Below are 15,405 nucleotides of genomic sequence, written 5' to 3' on the forward strand. Positions count from 1 at the left end.
AAGGGTGGCTGAGCCCTTTATTAAAGGGGTGCAGGAGCAAAGAGCCGGGTGGGAGCACCCTCCGAGGGACCGATGGGGCAGGGGGAGGTGAGGTGGTGATGAGTGGGGAGGTAGCACTGTACACAACAAGCACATCCCGGCCTGGGGGGGGCTGGCAGCTCCCTGTGCTGGGAGGCTGCTGTGCCCCAGCCTGTGGGCCCTGAGTGGGACCCCCTCGGGTGCTGCAGTGGGTGCCCATGGGCCAGGACACCCCTCGGGTGCTGCAGTGGGTGCCCATGGAGCAGGACACCCCTCGGGTGCTGCAGTGGGTGCCCATGGGCCAGGACACCCCTCGGGTGCTGCTGTGGGTGCCCATGGGCCAGGACACCCCTCGGGTGCTGCAGTGGGTGCCCATGGGCCAGGACACCCCTCGGGTGCTGCAGTGGGTGCCCATGGGCCAGGACACCACTGATGCCAGTGGAGGCGGGGTCAGGTCCGACCCCTGCCTGCCCCCTCGGCTCCTGGGGAAAGAATTCGGCTCTGGGCTCCTGCCCAAGGTGGGGACTCGGCTTTAATCCCCGGCAGGCCGGGGCAGTCCTGGCCCTGCCCGTGCTCGTGGCCGTGGCCACCGCGCTAGTCCGTGCCGTTGGTGAACTGGCCGAGTTTGTTCTCCAGGTCGGAGATGCGCTTCTCCTGCGCTTGGACCGTCTCCTTCAGGGCACGGATCTCCTCCAGCACCTCCTCCAAGGCTGGCTGCTGCAGGGAGGGGGGACACACAGGGTCACCGATGAGTCAGGCCCCTCCCATGCCACCCCAGGGCAGGGGGACAGCCCTGCTGCCATGTCCCAGTCCCCGGACACTCACAGAGAAGTCTGAGTCGCAGGTAGAGTGCCTGCGCCGGGGGCTTGGCGGGGGTTTGCTGTCCAGGATGTTCTTCTTGACCACCTTCAGCTCCCGGTTCTTGATGGGCACGTACCCATCCCGCAGCGAGATGAGGATGGGCTCTGCGTCCTTCCCTGACAGCCACTCATCTGCCTCCAGGGCCGGCTCGGGGCCTGGCGTGTCGGGGTACAGGTCATCCTGGAAGAGGTCTGACTGCGGGGGCAGAGACACCGTGGTGAGATGTGGGGTGTCTCCCCAGGCCCCCATCTCCCCTGGGACCCCCCCCAGGCTCACCTTGCGTGGCACCGTCATGACAATGGGCTCGCACTTGCGCTCGTGCAGCTTGAAGAACCTGCGTGGGGCACAGGCAGTCAGGGCCCAGCTGAGCCCCCTGCCCCCTCTGGCTCTCCCCAGCCCCCTGGCTCTCACCTGGCGATCTCACACTTGCTGACATCCAGCCCTCGCTTGGGCATGAAGCCCATGCCCCGCTGGGGCTCCTTGCTGCTGTAGGTGTTCAGGTAGTGCACGTAGGGAGCCTCGTCCGTGATCTCGAAGTACCGGATGCTGCTGTCACCCTGCGGGGTGGGGACAGGTGTCAGCCAGCCCTGGCACCCTCAGGGACGGGGTGGCATTGGGGGTGAACCCCGGGGAAGGGGGGTTACCTTCCCACAGAGGTAGACAATGCTGGAATCGGCGTCGTAGAAGGGCAGCAGGACCCCGTTGCTCGTGTCCATCTCTTGCAGGGCAATGGGCTCCTCAAAGTTATTCTGGGGGGCAGTGGTGGAGGGGTGTGAGCAGTGACCCCAAAACCCCCAGCCTGGTTAGTCACACACATTAGCCACGGCACACTGGGGGACAGGGCTTGTCTCCTCTGGGGCACACAACTCCCCAGGCAGGCAGCTTGGCATGCCCCCCCATCCCCACTCCTGTTTACCTGCATGGCTGGGTACCCCCAGCCTGGCTGAACCCCCCTTCCCCAGCACTCCCAGCCCCCTCCCCACCCCAGCACTGCACGGCACACTTGGGAACTTGGCATCTTTTGGGAGGGGGATGCACAGACACGGCATCCTGGGGCAGGGGGGGTTAGCAAGGGGTCTGGGGGGGCCAAGTTCCCAGGGCAGCACTCCATGCGGCCTCGTTACCGGGTCCCACAAGCCCAGCTCCCGCTGGCTCATTCTGGTAAAGCCCGTGGTAAAGATGTGTCCTTCCCGTGTGAAGATGGCCCGCACGGGCCTCAGCCCTTCGTGGGGGGCAAACCTCTCCTGGGGGGAGGGGGACACAGTCAGCACGGGGCATGGGGAGGGGGGAATATGGAGGGGGTCCAGATCAGTCCCCCAGAACAGCCGTTGGATCCCATTCCGTGATGCTCCCTAAGCGCACGCGCTGCCATAGAGTATCCCCGGCCCCCAGAGCGCTCCTGGCTGAGATCTGCGGGATCGGCGCTGGCCAGGCTGGAGCTGCCGTCCCGTACCAGGTCCCAGAGGCCCAGCTGCCGCTCGCTCATCCTGCTGAAGCCCGTGGTGAAGATCTTGCCATCGGCCACGAAGATGGCGCGGATGGGCCGGGTGCCGTCGTGCGGTTTGGTTTTCTCCTGCGCCGGCGTTAGCGGGTTAAATCAAACACAGAGACGCGCGGAGAGGGGTTAGTAGGGTCAGGCAGGCACTGGGGACCCCGGGGTGGGATGGGGGCACAGCAGGGGCACTCACCGCTATGATCTGCTGCTTGCGGGGGTCGATGACACGGACCTTCTTGTCCTTGCACGTGGTGACCAGCAGGCTGCCGTTGCGGTTCCAGCCCACGTTGTAGATGAGGTCGGTGTGCATGTCGTCCAGAGCCAGCAGCATCTCCCCGGTGCCCACGTTCCAGAGGATCACCAGGTTGTCGCAGCCTGCAGAGGAGCCAGGGGGGCAGGTGCTGTCACGCCATGGATCTCCTGTGACCCCGGGGAGGGCGACCCGGGACCCCCTTACCTGCGCTGAGCAGGACGTTGCGGGCGGTGGGGTGCCAGGAGATGATGCTCACCCGCTTGGAGTGTCCCTCCAGTGTCACCACGGGCTCCGTGATGTTGCGCACGGGGACATAGTCGGGGATCTGCCACACCTGGGGGGGGGACAGAGCGGGGTGTTGGGGATGACCCTGTGTGTGAGCACTAAGCGGATGAGGGCCTGGGAGCCAATTAACCTCATCATTAATCCCAGCTCAGCCTGCGGGGAGGGTGGCGAGGGGACACCAGAAGCGCCTCCATCCTGGGGTGCATCCCCAGCATTTGGGGTGCTGGTGGGCACAGGGATGGGGCACGGCCAGGGTGCAGCCCCCAGCTCCCCCCTCCAGCTATTCCTGCATGCTGAGTCGCCAGGGAGGGTAAATTTAGCACAAACTGCTGCATCATGGAGCGAGCAGCCGCCGCCAGCGCGAACGCATGGCACCGCGGCTAAAAATAGGCCAGTGACACTTCACAGGCAGCGAGGCGGGGGGGGGGATGCTCTGCATTGCTCCCCCTGCACCTCCCACCCCTCCCACGCAGCGCCCAGCCCCTCACCATGACAGTGGTGTCCTCCGAGGCGCTGGCGATGACGTTGTCGTTGTGTGGACACCAGTCGATGTCCAGCACGGGCGCCGTGTGTCCCGTCACCAGCGGGTGGTTCTTGTCCACCCGTCCTGTCTGCAACAACGGTGAGGGACCAGCGTGAGCCCCCCAGGAGAGACCCTGCCAGGTACCCCCCAAAGGCCAGCCTGGCCAGCACATGGGTTGTGGCACAAATGGGGACGTGCAGGGGATTCTGGCAGTGGCCAAAGGTTTGTACCTGCCTTGAAGGGGGAAACTGAGGCACATGAGGGAAATGGGGTTCACTTGGCACAAAGCTTCATAGGGACACAGAGGAGAATCATGTGGCCCACGAGAGGTGTTTTGTGTCTGCTCTGATGGCAGGGAGGAGTTGGGGACCCTCTCTCAGTCTCTCTGACAGGGTTGGCAGGGCAGACCCCCGCTCCACTTGGTGCTGCTCCCTGGCCATGCTGTGTCCCCAGGGAATTGGGGCTGGGGGAAGGCAGCTGGGGGTTTCCAGATCACCTCGCTTGCCCCAGGGATGTCACCCTTGGCAGGTGCTGATGATCACCCCGGTTGTTCCTGCCCTGAGCCTCCACATGAGGAAGGGCTGTCAGGGCAAAGATGGGGGGATCTGGGGCCACAGCAGATCCCCAAAAAAGCAAAACCCATCACCACATTCCCCCCAACACATCTCAGCAGCGTGACCAAACCCCAGCACCCTCCCCACTCACCTTGGCAAGGGGCAGGACAATGAAGGCCCCGCCACCACCGGACTCCACAATGATGGCCACAAACTTGGGGTTGACAGCGCAGAAGGAGCTGTCACACGTCACCTTGGAGACACGGATGTCCTCGTACATCTGGTCTGCCTTCACCGGCTGCCCGAAGACGTGCCGGAACTTGCTCTGGCGCACCACGCGGCGGCTCATGGCTGGGGGACAGTCAGGCCACCTCCTCCTCCCCTCCTGGCACGGCTTGGAGGGGCTCAGTCCCCTCAGGCCTCCTGCTCCAAGAGACTCTGGGCACAACGGGAAGCCTGGAACACTGAGGTGACGGGGAATGAGGATGGGAGATGGCACAGCCCTGACCCCACAGCAGGGAGCAGGGACAGCCCCTGTGCAGGGATGGGGGGGTGCTGCAGGGGCTGGGGGCTGTCAGCTGCTGGCCAGAGCCACTTGACACTGGGCAGGGACACGGCCATGCCATAACACACAGCTGTGCTACGCCCTGTGGCTGTGCCATGTCCCAAAGCTGTGCTGTACCCCACAGCTGTGCCATGTCCCAAAGCTGTGCCATGCCCTGTGGCTGTGCCATGTCCCACAGCTGTGCCATACCCCACAGATGTGCCATACCCCACAGATATGCCATACCCCACAGCTGTGCTAACTCCATGGCTGTGCCATGTCCCACAGATGTGCTGTGCCCCACAGCTGTGCCATAACCCACAGATGTGCCATACCCCAAAGCTGTGCCATGTCCCACAGATGTGCTGTGCCCCAAAGTTGTGCCATGTCCCAAAGTTGTGCCATGTCCCAAAGCTGTGCCATGCCCTGTGGCTGTGCCATGTCCCAAAGTTGTGCCATGTCCCAAAGCTGTGCCGTGCCCTGTGGCTGGCACTGGGGTTGGCACATGAGCTGCTGCAGCAGAGCAGCAGGGTGGAGGGGACTTTGGGGTGGACATAAAGGTGCTGTGCTTGTCCCCTTGTATCCTGTCCCCTTGTCCTGCATCAGTGGCCTGAGGTTGCCTGGCTCGCCCCAGCACCGGGAGGGGGGTCAGGCTGTGCCTGCAGAGCTGCCTGCTGGGGGCTCACGCCTCCCTCCATGGCTCCCTGTCCTGTGCCACCCATCCCTGGCACCCACTGTGCACCCCCACCTGGGCAAGGGCAGGACCTGGCACAGCCCCACGGGCACACTGGAGCGTGGAGGAGCCCCTTCCATGGCCTCAATGGGGTCTCCAGCCCTCGGCCACAGCTGGGCACGATGCCCACAGACACCCACCTCAGCCCCCAGCCTGTGCTGCTCCTGGGACCTGCCCCAGGGGGACACTGAGACATTCAGCACCACAGAACCCTCGGAGCTGGGGCTCTGCAGCACCCATGAGCCCCTGGCTGCCCTGGAATCCCCTCTGCTCTTCTGGGTGCACAGCCCTTGTCAGGAGCCACATCCAGCCACCAAAGCACGGCCAGGCACCCCTGTCCCCCACACAGAGCCGGTGGGGCAGAGGCAGGAGCAGATCTGCTCCTCCAGTCCCAGCCGGTGCATTCTGCACAGGGCACATGCAGCACCTGCCAAACCACATCTGCCCAGTCCCTGAGTGTCCCCGGAGTCCTCACGGCACTTCAGCATCATCTCTGGCTTGGCTGAGCTGGGTCTGAGGGGCCCAGAGCCCGGAGCGGGGCTGGACCACAGCACTGCCGGTGTCACCCCCAGTGCCGAGCACGGTCCCCAGCCCCGGGGAGGAGCGAGCAGGCTCCGAGGGGACGCTCCCCCAGCGCCTCAACCATCGCCAGCGGGAGCAGAGTGTGGGGTGTCCGCATGCAGGGCAGGAAGGGACGGCCTGGCTGCCTGGGCCGGGTGCAGCTGGGGGCAGATGCGGTGCAGGTGGAGTTGAGCAGGGTGCAGGGATCGTGTAGGGTGCAGGAGGGGCTGGCAGGAGCAGGTGGGGCGCTGGCAAGGTGCAGGCAGGGCGGAACAGGGTGCAGGTGTGGGGGGCAGGCGTGAGAGCTGGGTGGGGTGCAGGCGGGGTGGGATGGGATGCCGGCACAGAGCGGTGGGGTGCGGGCAGGATACGGGCAGGGTGCGGGCAGGACAGCTCCGCTCCCCGGCAGTGCCATTACGTTGCCACAATTGAATCCGCAGCGACTGCTCGGGAACGACCAGAGGTCACTGTCCAAATATAGCCATCTCCGCCGGCGGGCGGCGAGGGGCCGGGGCCCGGGGGGCTCAGCCCCGCTCCCCGCGTCCCCCCGTCCCTCCCCACGGCGCTCCCGCCGCCCCCGCCCCGCGCCCGGCTCCCACCTGCGCTCGCTCGGCGGCTCCTCCGCGCCCGCTCCGCGCTGCGCCCGCTGGGCTCCGCTCCGCCCGCTCCGGCCGCGCTCAGCCCCGCTCCGCTCCCCCCGGCCCGGCCCGGCTCGGCTCGGCCCCGCTGGGCTCCGCTCCGCCCGGCCCCGCTCGGCTCGGCTGGGCTGGGCTGGGCTGGGCTCGGCCCCGCGCGGTGCCGCTGCCGCAGAGAACAGCTGAGCCGAGCCGGGCGCCGGGGCCGGCTCAGCCCCCCCGCGGCGGGCACCGGAGGGACGGGAGGGACGGGAGGGACGGGAGGGACGGGAGGGGGGGCCCGGCCCGGCCCCGCCTGCCCCGCGCCCTGCCCGGCCCCCGCTCTGCCCGCGGGGTCGGGGCAGCCCCGCCACGGCCGCCCCCCGATCCCACCCTGAATGCGGGAGGGTCCCAAGGGTGCCCCCAGCCCCCCGGTTCGGTGCGGGGAGCCCCTCGGGCGGGGAGATGGGGGCAGGAGGAGCCCCCCGAGCCTTTCTGAAGTACTGGGAGAGACCCAGGGGCGGGGCATGACCCCAGGGGTCACCTCTGCACAGGGCTGTGACCCTGCCGTGGGTCCCGCACAGCCCGGGGCCAGCCCAGCCCCACAGGGACCACGGCCATGCGCTGCTCCTGAGGCTCCCGACACTCCACGGGTCCCCACCTGCCCCAGGATAAAAGGGTCTGCAAGCCCACCTCAGCCCCAGCCCAGCAGGATGGTTACAGGCACATCCAGGAATCAGATTTGGGATTCAGTGAAGCCCAGCCCTGCAGGGATGCCCTGGCCCAAGGGGATTAAGGGATTGTAGGGCTCAGGGACCAGAGGGAGGGGAGCGGTGGTTCCTGGAAAGGCAGCAAAGCCCTGGACCCTACAAGGGCACCGTGTGGAGCTGGACGAGCATTGGCTGAGCGGGCAGGAGGGGGCAGCTGGCAAAAAGGCAGGGAAGAGGTGACATCCTTGTTTGCCCGGCCAAAGGGGTGGCAGGGAGGAAGGGGGCTGCAGAGGCACCCCTCGCTCGCCCTGTCCCACCACAGCCCTGGCTCACTCCGTGTCTCGTGTCCTTAACTCCAAGACACATCCGCAGCAAGTGAAGGTCCTGGGAAGCTTTTCCCCAGGTGGTGCTGGGGGGAGGAAGAAGGGATGGGGCACCCCAGAGACACTGCCAGACCCACAGTGACAGCCCTGCAGTGACAGCCCCACACCGTGGCCCCACACCCTGGTGCCCGCTCAGTTCTGGCCTGGTGAGAAGCTCCTGCATGGAAGGTGAGGCTGAGCCCAGGGAATTTGGCTATCTCAAGTCCCTCGCTCACAGCAAGGGCACAGAGACCCTTGCACTGCCTTTCTTGCCACAATGGAGCAAAACCAGAGACAAGTTGTCCAGTGTCCACCTAAAACCTCACATCCCCCTTGGAGCTTAAACCAGAACCCTCCTCACAGCTCCTGTGTCTGCAGCAGTGCAAGGAGGGCATCTGCAGCATCCTGAGAGTTTTAAATACACAACCCTTGGAATCTTGCAACTGCAGCGTGGTCTGGAAATATCTCTTGCTTGGAAGCACAGCTCCATCACTTGGGACAGGATGGGGCCATCCATGAGAGGGAACAATCCCACTCTGGCTTTCCAGACCCCCACTGCCACCCCATGCTCTGAGAGCAGCACAGACCACTCCCTCACCTTCAGCCCCAATCCCAAACACGAAGCCACACGCCTTTGTCATCTTCAAAATAAAACTTTTATTCATTCGGTAACAAGAACATTGAATCTGCACATCAGTGCACAAGTTCACATTTAAAAACAGCTGAGCACATCGGTCATAAAGTCTTTAGGGGGTAAGGGGGCGATCCCAGCCACCAAGGAAGATCCAGGAGGGGCAGACAGAAGCGCTCCCCTCCCTGACTCGCAGCCCCACCGCCAGCTGCTCGCCCCTGGACAATCTCTACAAACCAGCGCACGGACGTCACATCTCCAGAAAGGAAAATAAAAGGCACTGGCACCTTCTCTCGTGCCAACAGAGATGTCTGCAGCGTGGGCGGGCTGTTAGCACCTCTGGCACCGAGCCCTGCCCCAGGCCAGCACCTGCCTCTGCCCCACACCGAGGGCTTGGGGCCCCTCCCCTGGGGAGAACCGGGGGTGTTTGTGTGGAGCCAGGACCGAGTTAAGGCAGGACGCACCGTGCAGGGAGCAGGGCCCTGTGGTGGGTATGGCTTCCTCCTGCCAGAGAGCTGCGAGGCTCCTGGAGCCCCCGGTGGGTGCGGCGCCCCTGTGGCCATGGATCCCCAGCTCGCTCCTCCCAGGAGGTCCCCGGAGCAGCCGGAGGTGGGGTGGATCCCTTCCACCATGCCCTGGCTGGCAGAGGGACACTGAGCTAATCCCTGCTCAGTTTAAACATCCCAGTGACCTGGGTGTCACCTCCTGCCACCCACTGGGACTGCGCCCCCAGGAAAGGGCCGAGAGGGGAGAGATTTGTACAGGTCACAACTTCTCAAGCAGACCAGACACACACTCACACTCACACACAGAGCACCCACACACACCACCGAGTGCAACAGAACGCAGTGTAAAACCAGTTTCACGCACACACAGCCCGTTTGTGCAAGGCTCACACGTTACAGTACGGCCGGGACGGGGCAGCCATGGCTGGGATATTGTACAGGAGTCAATGTAAACAATAAAGCGTCCTCAGAGAGGCTTCGCCAGAGACCAAAGAACAGTTGCTTTGTACAAAAATGCCCTTAAAACAACACGTTTCTCCCAAACCCCCTCTACCCACGAGGCTTGTCAGCTGCTGAGCACCCTGGAGGTGCTGCTGCTCCCTGTGGTGCTCAGCAGGTCACAAGAAGCTCTTGTGGGGCGGCTGCAGGAACCAGGAGAGAGACTTCACCTCCCAAGAGCCACCAGCGTGGAGAAGGGACAACTGTCCCCAGCAGAGACCTCTGATGCCAGGGCCTTGGTGGCTTCATTGCCCAGACACTGGAAAAGGAGGTCCATACCCCTCCAGAGTATCCCCTTCCTGCCATCCTGCTCAGAGCCTCCAGACCTCCAAGGCCTTCATCACTCTGCAAGAGAACCACCATTCCTGACTCCCTGTGCCTGCCCACAGCCTCCTCAGAGAAAAACCAGTTGTGCTGGGCCAGAGCCAAGGACAAGGGACAGCAAAGCACCTCCCTGCAGGGGCCTCTGCCCCTCTGCTGCTCTCCCCAGCTGAAGCACCCGGAGAGCAGCTGAGTATTGGAAGGAAGCAGCATTTCTGGTCTGCACTGAAGACCCTTCCCAGAGGGCATTTCTCCTGAGATCAAGCTGGGCAAAGAAACCCAATCCTTTTCCTCCTCCTGCCTTCTCAAGGGAAACAATTCCACACAGGGCTTTTCCCTCCTGAGCAGATCCTTGTCACAGGACATGCTGCCAGCCAAGCACGCACCCTCCAGTGCAAGGCAGCCTGGGGGCAACCAGTGCCTTCCACCCTGGAGGGGCAGGCAGGCATGTCCTCGGGGTCAGAACAGTGGGCAGTGGTGCCTGATGAAGTTTGTGGGGGAGGCAGGGACTGAACCTGTCCTTCTGCAGATGACATGAGCCACTTGGCCTTTGCACAGTGCCTGCCCTGCTCCAGAGCCAGCTGGAGCGGGCTAGGAGAAGCCACATGTTTTCCAGTGTCCCAAAGAAATATCTGGCCTCCTGGGCCAGGGGCTTGGGTGACTTCTAGTGACTGAAATGGCCTGGGAAGACGTGCTGTGTGACCCAGGACAGGGCTGTGCTCCAGCAGGGGTAACAGCCCCCTGCCAGAGCTGAGGAAAGGGAGAGACAGTGCTCGTGGCTGCTGGAGCACAGACAGACTCACAGACCTTGCCCAGGCTGCAAGGCAGCACAGGAGGACCCTGGGGGCTGCAGGAGGGCAGCAAGGCGGCATTGCCTTGCCAAACAGGCTGAGGATACCCCACAGCCCTTCCCCAGGGCAGGCAGATGCTGCTTCCCAATACTCCAGAGAGCTCCAGCGCCGTGCGCTCCTCTCCAGCTCAGGGGAGTTTGTCCCATCTGAGCCTGCAGGACTCTGCAGCTTCAGGGCTGCTTTCTAGGCATGGCTTGGCTGCTGCTCCTCCCACACCACGTCCTCTCCATGCTGGGCTTCAGCAGCCCCAGCCACTCTGCATCTCCTCGTTGCTTTGCTCCTCCCCAGAGGGCAGGTCTGGGCCCCAGCCAAGCACAGCTCAGACAGGACCTGCCACGGGACTGCGGACAGGACCCAGAGCTCCCCTTGGCCTTTCCCTCTGCTCCTACAGCACAGGGACAACTTGCTGATGCACACTGCTAGAAATGAGGAGCTTTGATTTAGCCAAACTGCTCAGAAACCACAAAATAATTTGCTGAAATTTGCAGCAGAGCCTTCACACACAGTTTCTCCAGGGAAGCAAGAACCTGCAGAATGGCTCTGAGCAGCCAAAGGCTTTCCATGTCCAACTGGCACCCCTGGCACCCAGCTTCCAGCAGGAAGGAGATGGACAGACAGACACACAGTGCCCCTCCCACAGTGGGACAACGGGGGTTCACACAAGACTGGAGGAGAAGGGACACATTTGGCATCCAGGCTCACTTTTGGAAAGGGAAGACAGCTCATAATGTCAAATCCACTCCCATGTCTGTGCAGATCACAAAGAACAGCACTGAGTTTGAGTCACGTGGGTTTGTTTTCCAGTTTACAGAATGCAGTCTTGCCCTTCTTTTTTTAAAAAAAAAAAAACATAGAAAAGACAAAAAAAATATAAATATCATATATACAATTTAGAAAAAAAAAAAAAAAAGAAAAAAATAAGAAAAAAAAAAAGAATAAACTTCCAGAAAATATTTCCCTCTGGGTCTAGAGTTAGGAGTGACAGCAGAGAGGACAAAGCTATGCATTAAGGGCAGTATGTCATGTAACAAAAACAGCTCAAGTTTTGGGAGCCACCAGAAACACCCGTGAGCATGGCAGAGGGGAGAGGGAAACTCAGGCAGGACAAGAACAGCTTTGGGGCAGAGGGCAGAGGACAGATGATATGGCCATGAACTTGGAAGGCCCACAGCAGTATTCAAGTAATGGGAGGGTTAAAACCCTAATGAGACGTTTGTTTTAAAAGAACACTGGCTTTGGGGGTAGAGGTGAACCTGGCAGCTCCTGGAGGAGCTCTGCCCCACCTCAGCACAGAGCAGAGAGCTCTGTGTGCCCCATGGCAGATGGGAGAGCTGGTCTTGGTGCTGCCCAGGATTATTAGAGCCCATCCACTGGGAGGATTTACCCCTGTGTGCTCCTTATGGGGAAGCACCAGCTGAACTGAGCCCAGGGTGTTTGTCCTGAAGCAGCTTTGCGAGGGATCTGCCAGCATGGTGGAGTTCCAGTTTGCAGAATAAAAGAAAGGCCAAACAAAGGGACCTTGGCACAACCTTCACATTTACAGGGGCTCTCACCCCACCAACTGCCCAGCACCATTTCAAGGCATGGGGAAAATTCAAGTCAGGAACTAGGATCTGGTTGTAAGCAAAAACTCCACCTCGCCAAAGCAAGCCAACTTCCATTTTCTCATGATAAAGGTGTTCTTTTAAAACAAACTATCAACAACAACAAAAAAAGAACATTTGAGGTTATCTGAGTTAAACTTAAAAAAACCCCAAACAGTCCTGCAGTCAGAGTCACACACAGAAGAACCAACCCACACCTACATGCGCCAGGAACAGTAAAATGACAATATATATAAAATTAACCAATAAAGTGCATGTTCCTTATATTACACCTGCCCCTTGTGTGAAAGCAACACCACAGGTTCTGGGTAAGAAATCACAGCCAAGGGCCCAGGATCACATCGTGTTGTAGAGGGGATTGGTTGTCCGCTTTTTGTCATTGGTCTTTTTGAGCCTCCTCAGAGGGTGAGTTCTCCCGTGCTGCTGCCGTGGGGCAACAGCCAGAGCTTGAGATGGAGACAAGGAGTCCAGGACCTGCACCTGGAGCAGCGGAGGGCTCTCCCTGGAGCTAGTCCACGTCGGATCTGCACTGGAGCACAAGCTCTGCTGGCTGGAGCTGCACTCTTTGGCGTACTGAGCCAGCGGCCTCTCCACGGGCATGCTCTGGGCAATGCACTCAGCTGTTCTGAGCTGCTCCACAAAATGCCTGGTGGGCTCTGGGGAGGAGAGGCGATGCTTCCCACACGCGCTCTCCGAGCCCCTCTCCGACCTCCCCCCACAAAAGCCTCGACCCAGGGCAACGCAGGTGAGGAGCACGGGGTTGGCATTGGAAGAGGCCGACTCCCTGTCGTGTAAGTCGTCCTTGGAGAGCTCCAGGCAGTCCAGCTTGGCCAGGGATGCCGAGCGTTTCATGTGGGAGGGTCTGGTGAGCCCTGCGTGCCGGATGCGAGCCTCGATCTCCTTGGCCCGCAGCTTGACCGGCCCGGGGCTGCTGGAGCGCTCCTCCATGCTGAGGCTGCTGGAGCTGTGGGGGAGGCTGTAACACAGGAACGAGATGTCCAGAAGGTCCATGTTTGCAGCACGCTGCCTGCTGAAGTCCTCGCTGCTCTGCTGCCTTGAGGTGCCAGCACTGTCCCCACAGAGAGGTTTGGGACTGTCCCTGAAGGGCAGAGTCGCATCTCCCTCGGTGCCACAGGGTGTGACCGGCTCATCATCTGTGCTCGTGCTCTGCTCGGTGACACCTTCCAGGCGAATGACACAGGGGTAAGGAGAGCGCTCGAGGCTGGCTGAAGGTGGACAGGTCACCAGGGTAGAGGGAGAGGCAGCACCGAGGTGAACAGATCTCCCACTGCCCTCCTTGCTGGGGCTACCCAGGGTGAAGGCAGCCTGCTTGCGTACCGCGTGCTCCGGCGGCGAGGGATCCGCTGGAGCCTTCTCCGAGCGCATCGAGGGGTTCAAGTTTTCATCCAGAGACGGGGTGGCCGGGGCCAGCCCGCCCTGCTCACAGCTTGTGTGGGGGCGCTGCTCCGCAGGCTTGACCGTGAGGGTGTACTCAATGATTTCAATTCTCTTTGGGAGGAGGGAGGGCAGGGATGGCTCCTCCGTCCCACCAAACGAGACCACTGTCCTGTGCTCCTGTGCTGCTGCCTCCTGCCCCGGCCCGGGCTCTGTGGGCAGGGACTCCTGGGCAGGGGCCCCGAGGGGTGCAGGCAGGGGTCTGCCCACGGGCTGCTCTGCCCTGGGAGGCTGCAGCGGCTCCTCCTGCGCCTTGTCCCCCTCCGGAGCCAGCTCCAGGGGCGGCTCCTCGCTCTTGCCCCGGGGCAGGAGCTCGGCAGCAGGGGAGTCGTTCCTGGAGTTCTTGCGGGTGGGTAAAGTGCAGGCTGGGGCCGTGTGCTGGTGCTCCTGCTCCTGCCTCAGGCGCTCCTCGAACTCCAGCGTGGCTCGCCGCACCGAGCCGGGGCACCACTTGGGCTCGGCCTTGGTGGGGCCACGAGGCTCCTGCTGCTCCCCACCAGAGCTGCTTTCCTCCAGGTCTGATCTACCAGAAGACAGCTGCAGAGATGGGGCTTCTTCCTGCTCAGTTGGCAGAGGGTCCTTCTCCTTCTCCTGGTGTCCAGCACAGGCTCCTTCGCTCTGTTCCAACTTTTCTGATGCCCAAATCACCTCCACTGGCAGGTCATGCACCGTGTTCCTCTTTGGTGTCTGGCTGAGGTTGGCTGAACCCTCTTTCTGCTGGGCAGGTCCTGCTCCCTGGTTGATTGACTCGATCTCTGTGATAATTTCCTTCACAGAAATGGCATTTTCTGAGTGGGATCTTGTGAGATGACCTGCACCAGGCAGCTCAGGGACGTCCTGCAACACACAAACAGGAGAATTACAAATTGCATCAGCTATGCTGACACGGAGCAAACAGCAGCAGGTTAGAGAAAATAGGGGTGCACATCCCCAAAGGAACTAAAAAAGCATGTGGCAATGTGTGGAGACAGATCACAAGAGCAGTGATCACTTATGTAGGTTTTTTACTGTCTATGAGACTAAATTTAACACACTCCAGGCTGGATTGTCACTTAGACTAAGATCTAAGAACCTTAATTTCAACAAACTCCAAGGAAAGGTAGCTTTTTTGGTTTTCTAAATGAAGAAAAGTCCAACAAACAAAAAGAAACCTAATACTGCTAAAATACCATTCTGAACTGAAAACGTGACAAATTCTGCTCATGTATGGAGCAGACAGAAGTACAGCAGAAAGAATGACCAAATGCTCTGATTTCCCAGAGGAAAATGGCCAGGGCGACTCCCAGTCCCCACAGACACTCTCTGCTAAATCACAGGAGAGAGCATTGGCCTATTATATTTGGAAGAGCCTTACTGCCTCACATGGAGATGGAAAAGATTCAAGTAATGCAGGATGGAATTTAAATAAGAGAAGCTCCCAGAAAATGATGGCCCCGGACACCATCAATCCCTGTGAGAGTCCTGGAGGCTGAAAAGCAATTACGAGAAAAAGGTACCTAAATTTAGAGGTTACTAAATTTTGTCAAGACCATCTCTCTACCCAGGAGAAGTGAGCCATGACCAATCCCATCACTCCAGACCTGGACAGGTTAATTTCTTCCTCCAGCAGTGCAAGTTCTACACCTACCTTGATTTACTACCCCAATGCTGGTGCTTCCCAACCAGGGAAAAGGGCCAGTTTTGCCCCATTCTTTGGTGGATTTCTCAAGTCAGATTTGGGATGTTGGCTGGGCTCAGGGTCTGGCTATATTAGTGGGTCAAGTCCCACCTTTCTGCTCTCCTGATGCAAAACTCAAAAATAAGTTTCTCATGAGAACAGCACTGCAGGTCAGGTCAAGGTCGGCTCATGGCCTTGCCAATGCCAGCAAACTGATGTTTAAGGAAAAAGTGCAGAAAAGGGCAAGTATCTAAAAGGGAAGGAAGGGAGAAGCATCTAGCAATCCCTCCCCAAACACTATGTCCAGTGAAAGCAGGGCTAGAAAATCCCATCCACGGCCACCCCAGAGCAGAAAACAGCCAGAGATAG

The 15,405-nt window shown here is 60.7% G+C and overlaps 2 protein-coding genes across 7 annotated transcripts in view; both read right to left on the reverse strand.

The window, feature by feature from the left end:
* Nucleotides 1-532: 532 nt before the first annotated feature.
* On the reverse strand, nucleotides 533-6,565 carry CORO6 (coronin 6). Of its 3 annotated transcripts, XM_059486807.1 has the most exons (12): nucleotides 6,427-6,565; nucleotides 4,141-4,453; nucleotides 3,401-3,523; nucleotides 2,832-2,961; nucleotides 2,568-2,749; nucleotides 2,333-2,452; nucleotides 2,004-2,123; nucleotides 1,524-1,628; nucleotides 1,291-1,436; nucleotides 1,156-1,213; nucleotides 844-1,074; nucleotides 533-735 (listed from the first exon to the last, which is right to left on the reverse strand). In XM_059486807.1, the coding sequence occupies exons 2-12, from the start codon at nucleotides 4,336-4,338 to the stop codon at nucleotides 613-615; spliced, it is 1,536 nt and encodes a 511-aa protein (XP_059342790.1). In that variant the 5' UTR covers nucleotides 4,339-4,453; nucleotides 6,427-6,565; the 3' UTR covers nucleotides 533-612. The 3 variants fall into 3 exon arrangements, with proteins under 3 accessions (XP_059342790.1, XP_059342788.1, XP_059342789.1); XM_059486805.1 differs by lacking the exon at nucleotides 2,333-2,452; XM_059486806.1 differs by lacking the exon at nucleotides 2,004-2,123.
* Nucleotides 6,566-8,146: 1,581 nt separating this feature from the next.
* SSH2 (slingshot protein phosphatase 2) overlaps nucleotides 8,147-15,405 on the reverse strand; it is a 50,366-nt gene continuing 43,107 nt past the window's right edge. For all 4 annotated transcript variants that reach the window (XM_059486732.1, XM_059486731.1, XM_059486733.1 and 1 more), the window contains one exon: nucleotides 8,147-14,216. In XM_059486732.1, coding sequence (XP_059342715.1) covers nucleotides 12,261-14,216 — 1,956 coding nt within the window. In that variant the 3' untranslated portion in view covers nucleotides 8,147-12,260. The remainder of the gene's footprint in view (nucleotides 14,217-15,405) is intronic.

This window comes from Ammospiza nelsoni, chromosome 21 (assembly GCF_027579445.1).
Source record: "Ammospiza nelsoni isolate bAmmNel1 chromosome 21, bAmmNel1.pri, whole genome shotgun sequence".
Classification (NCBI taxonomy): Eukaryota; Metazoa; Chordata; class Aves; order Passeriformes; family Passerellidae; genus Ammospiza; species Ammospiza nelsoni.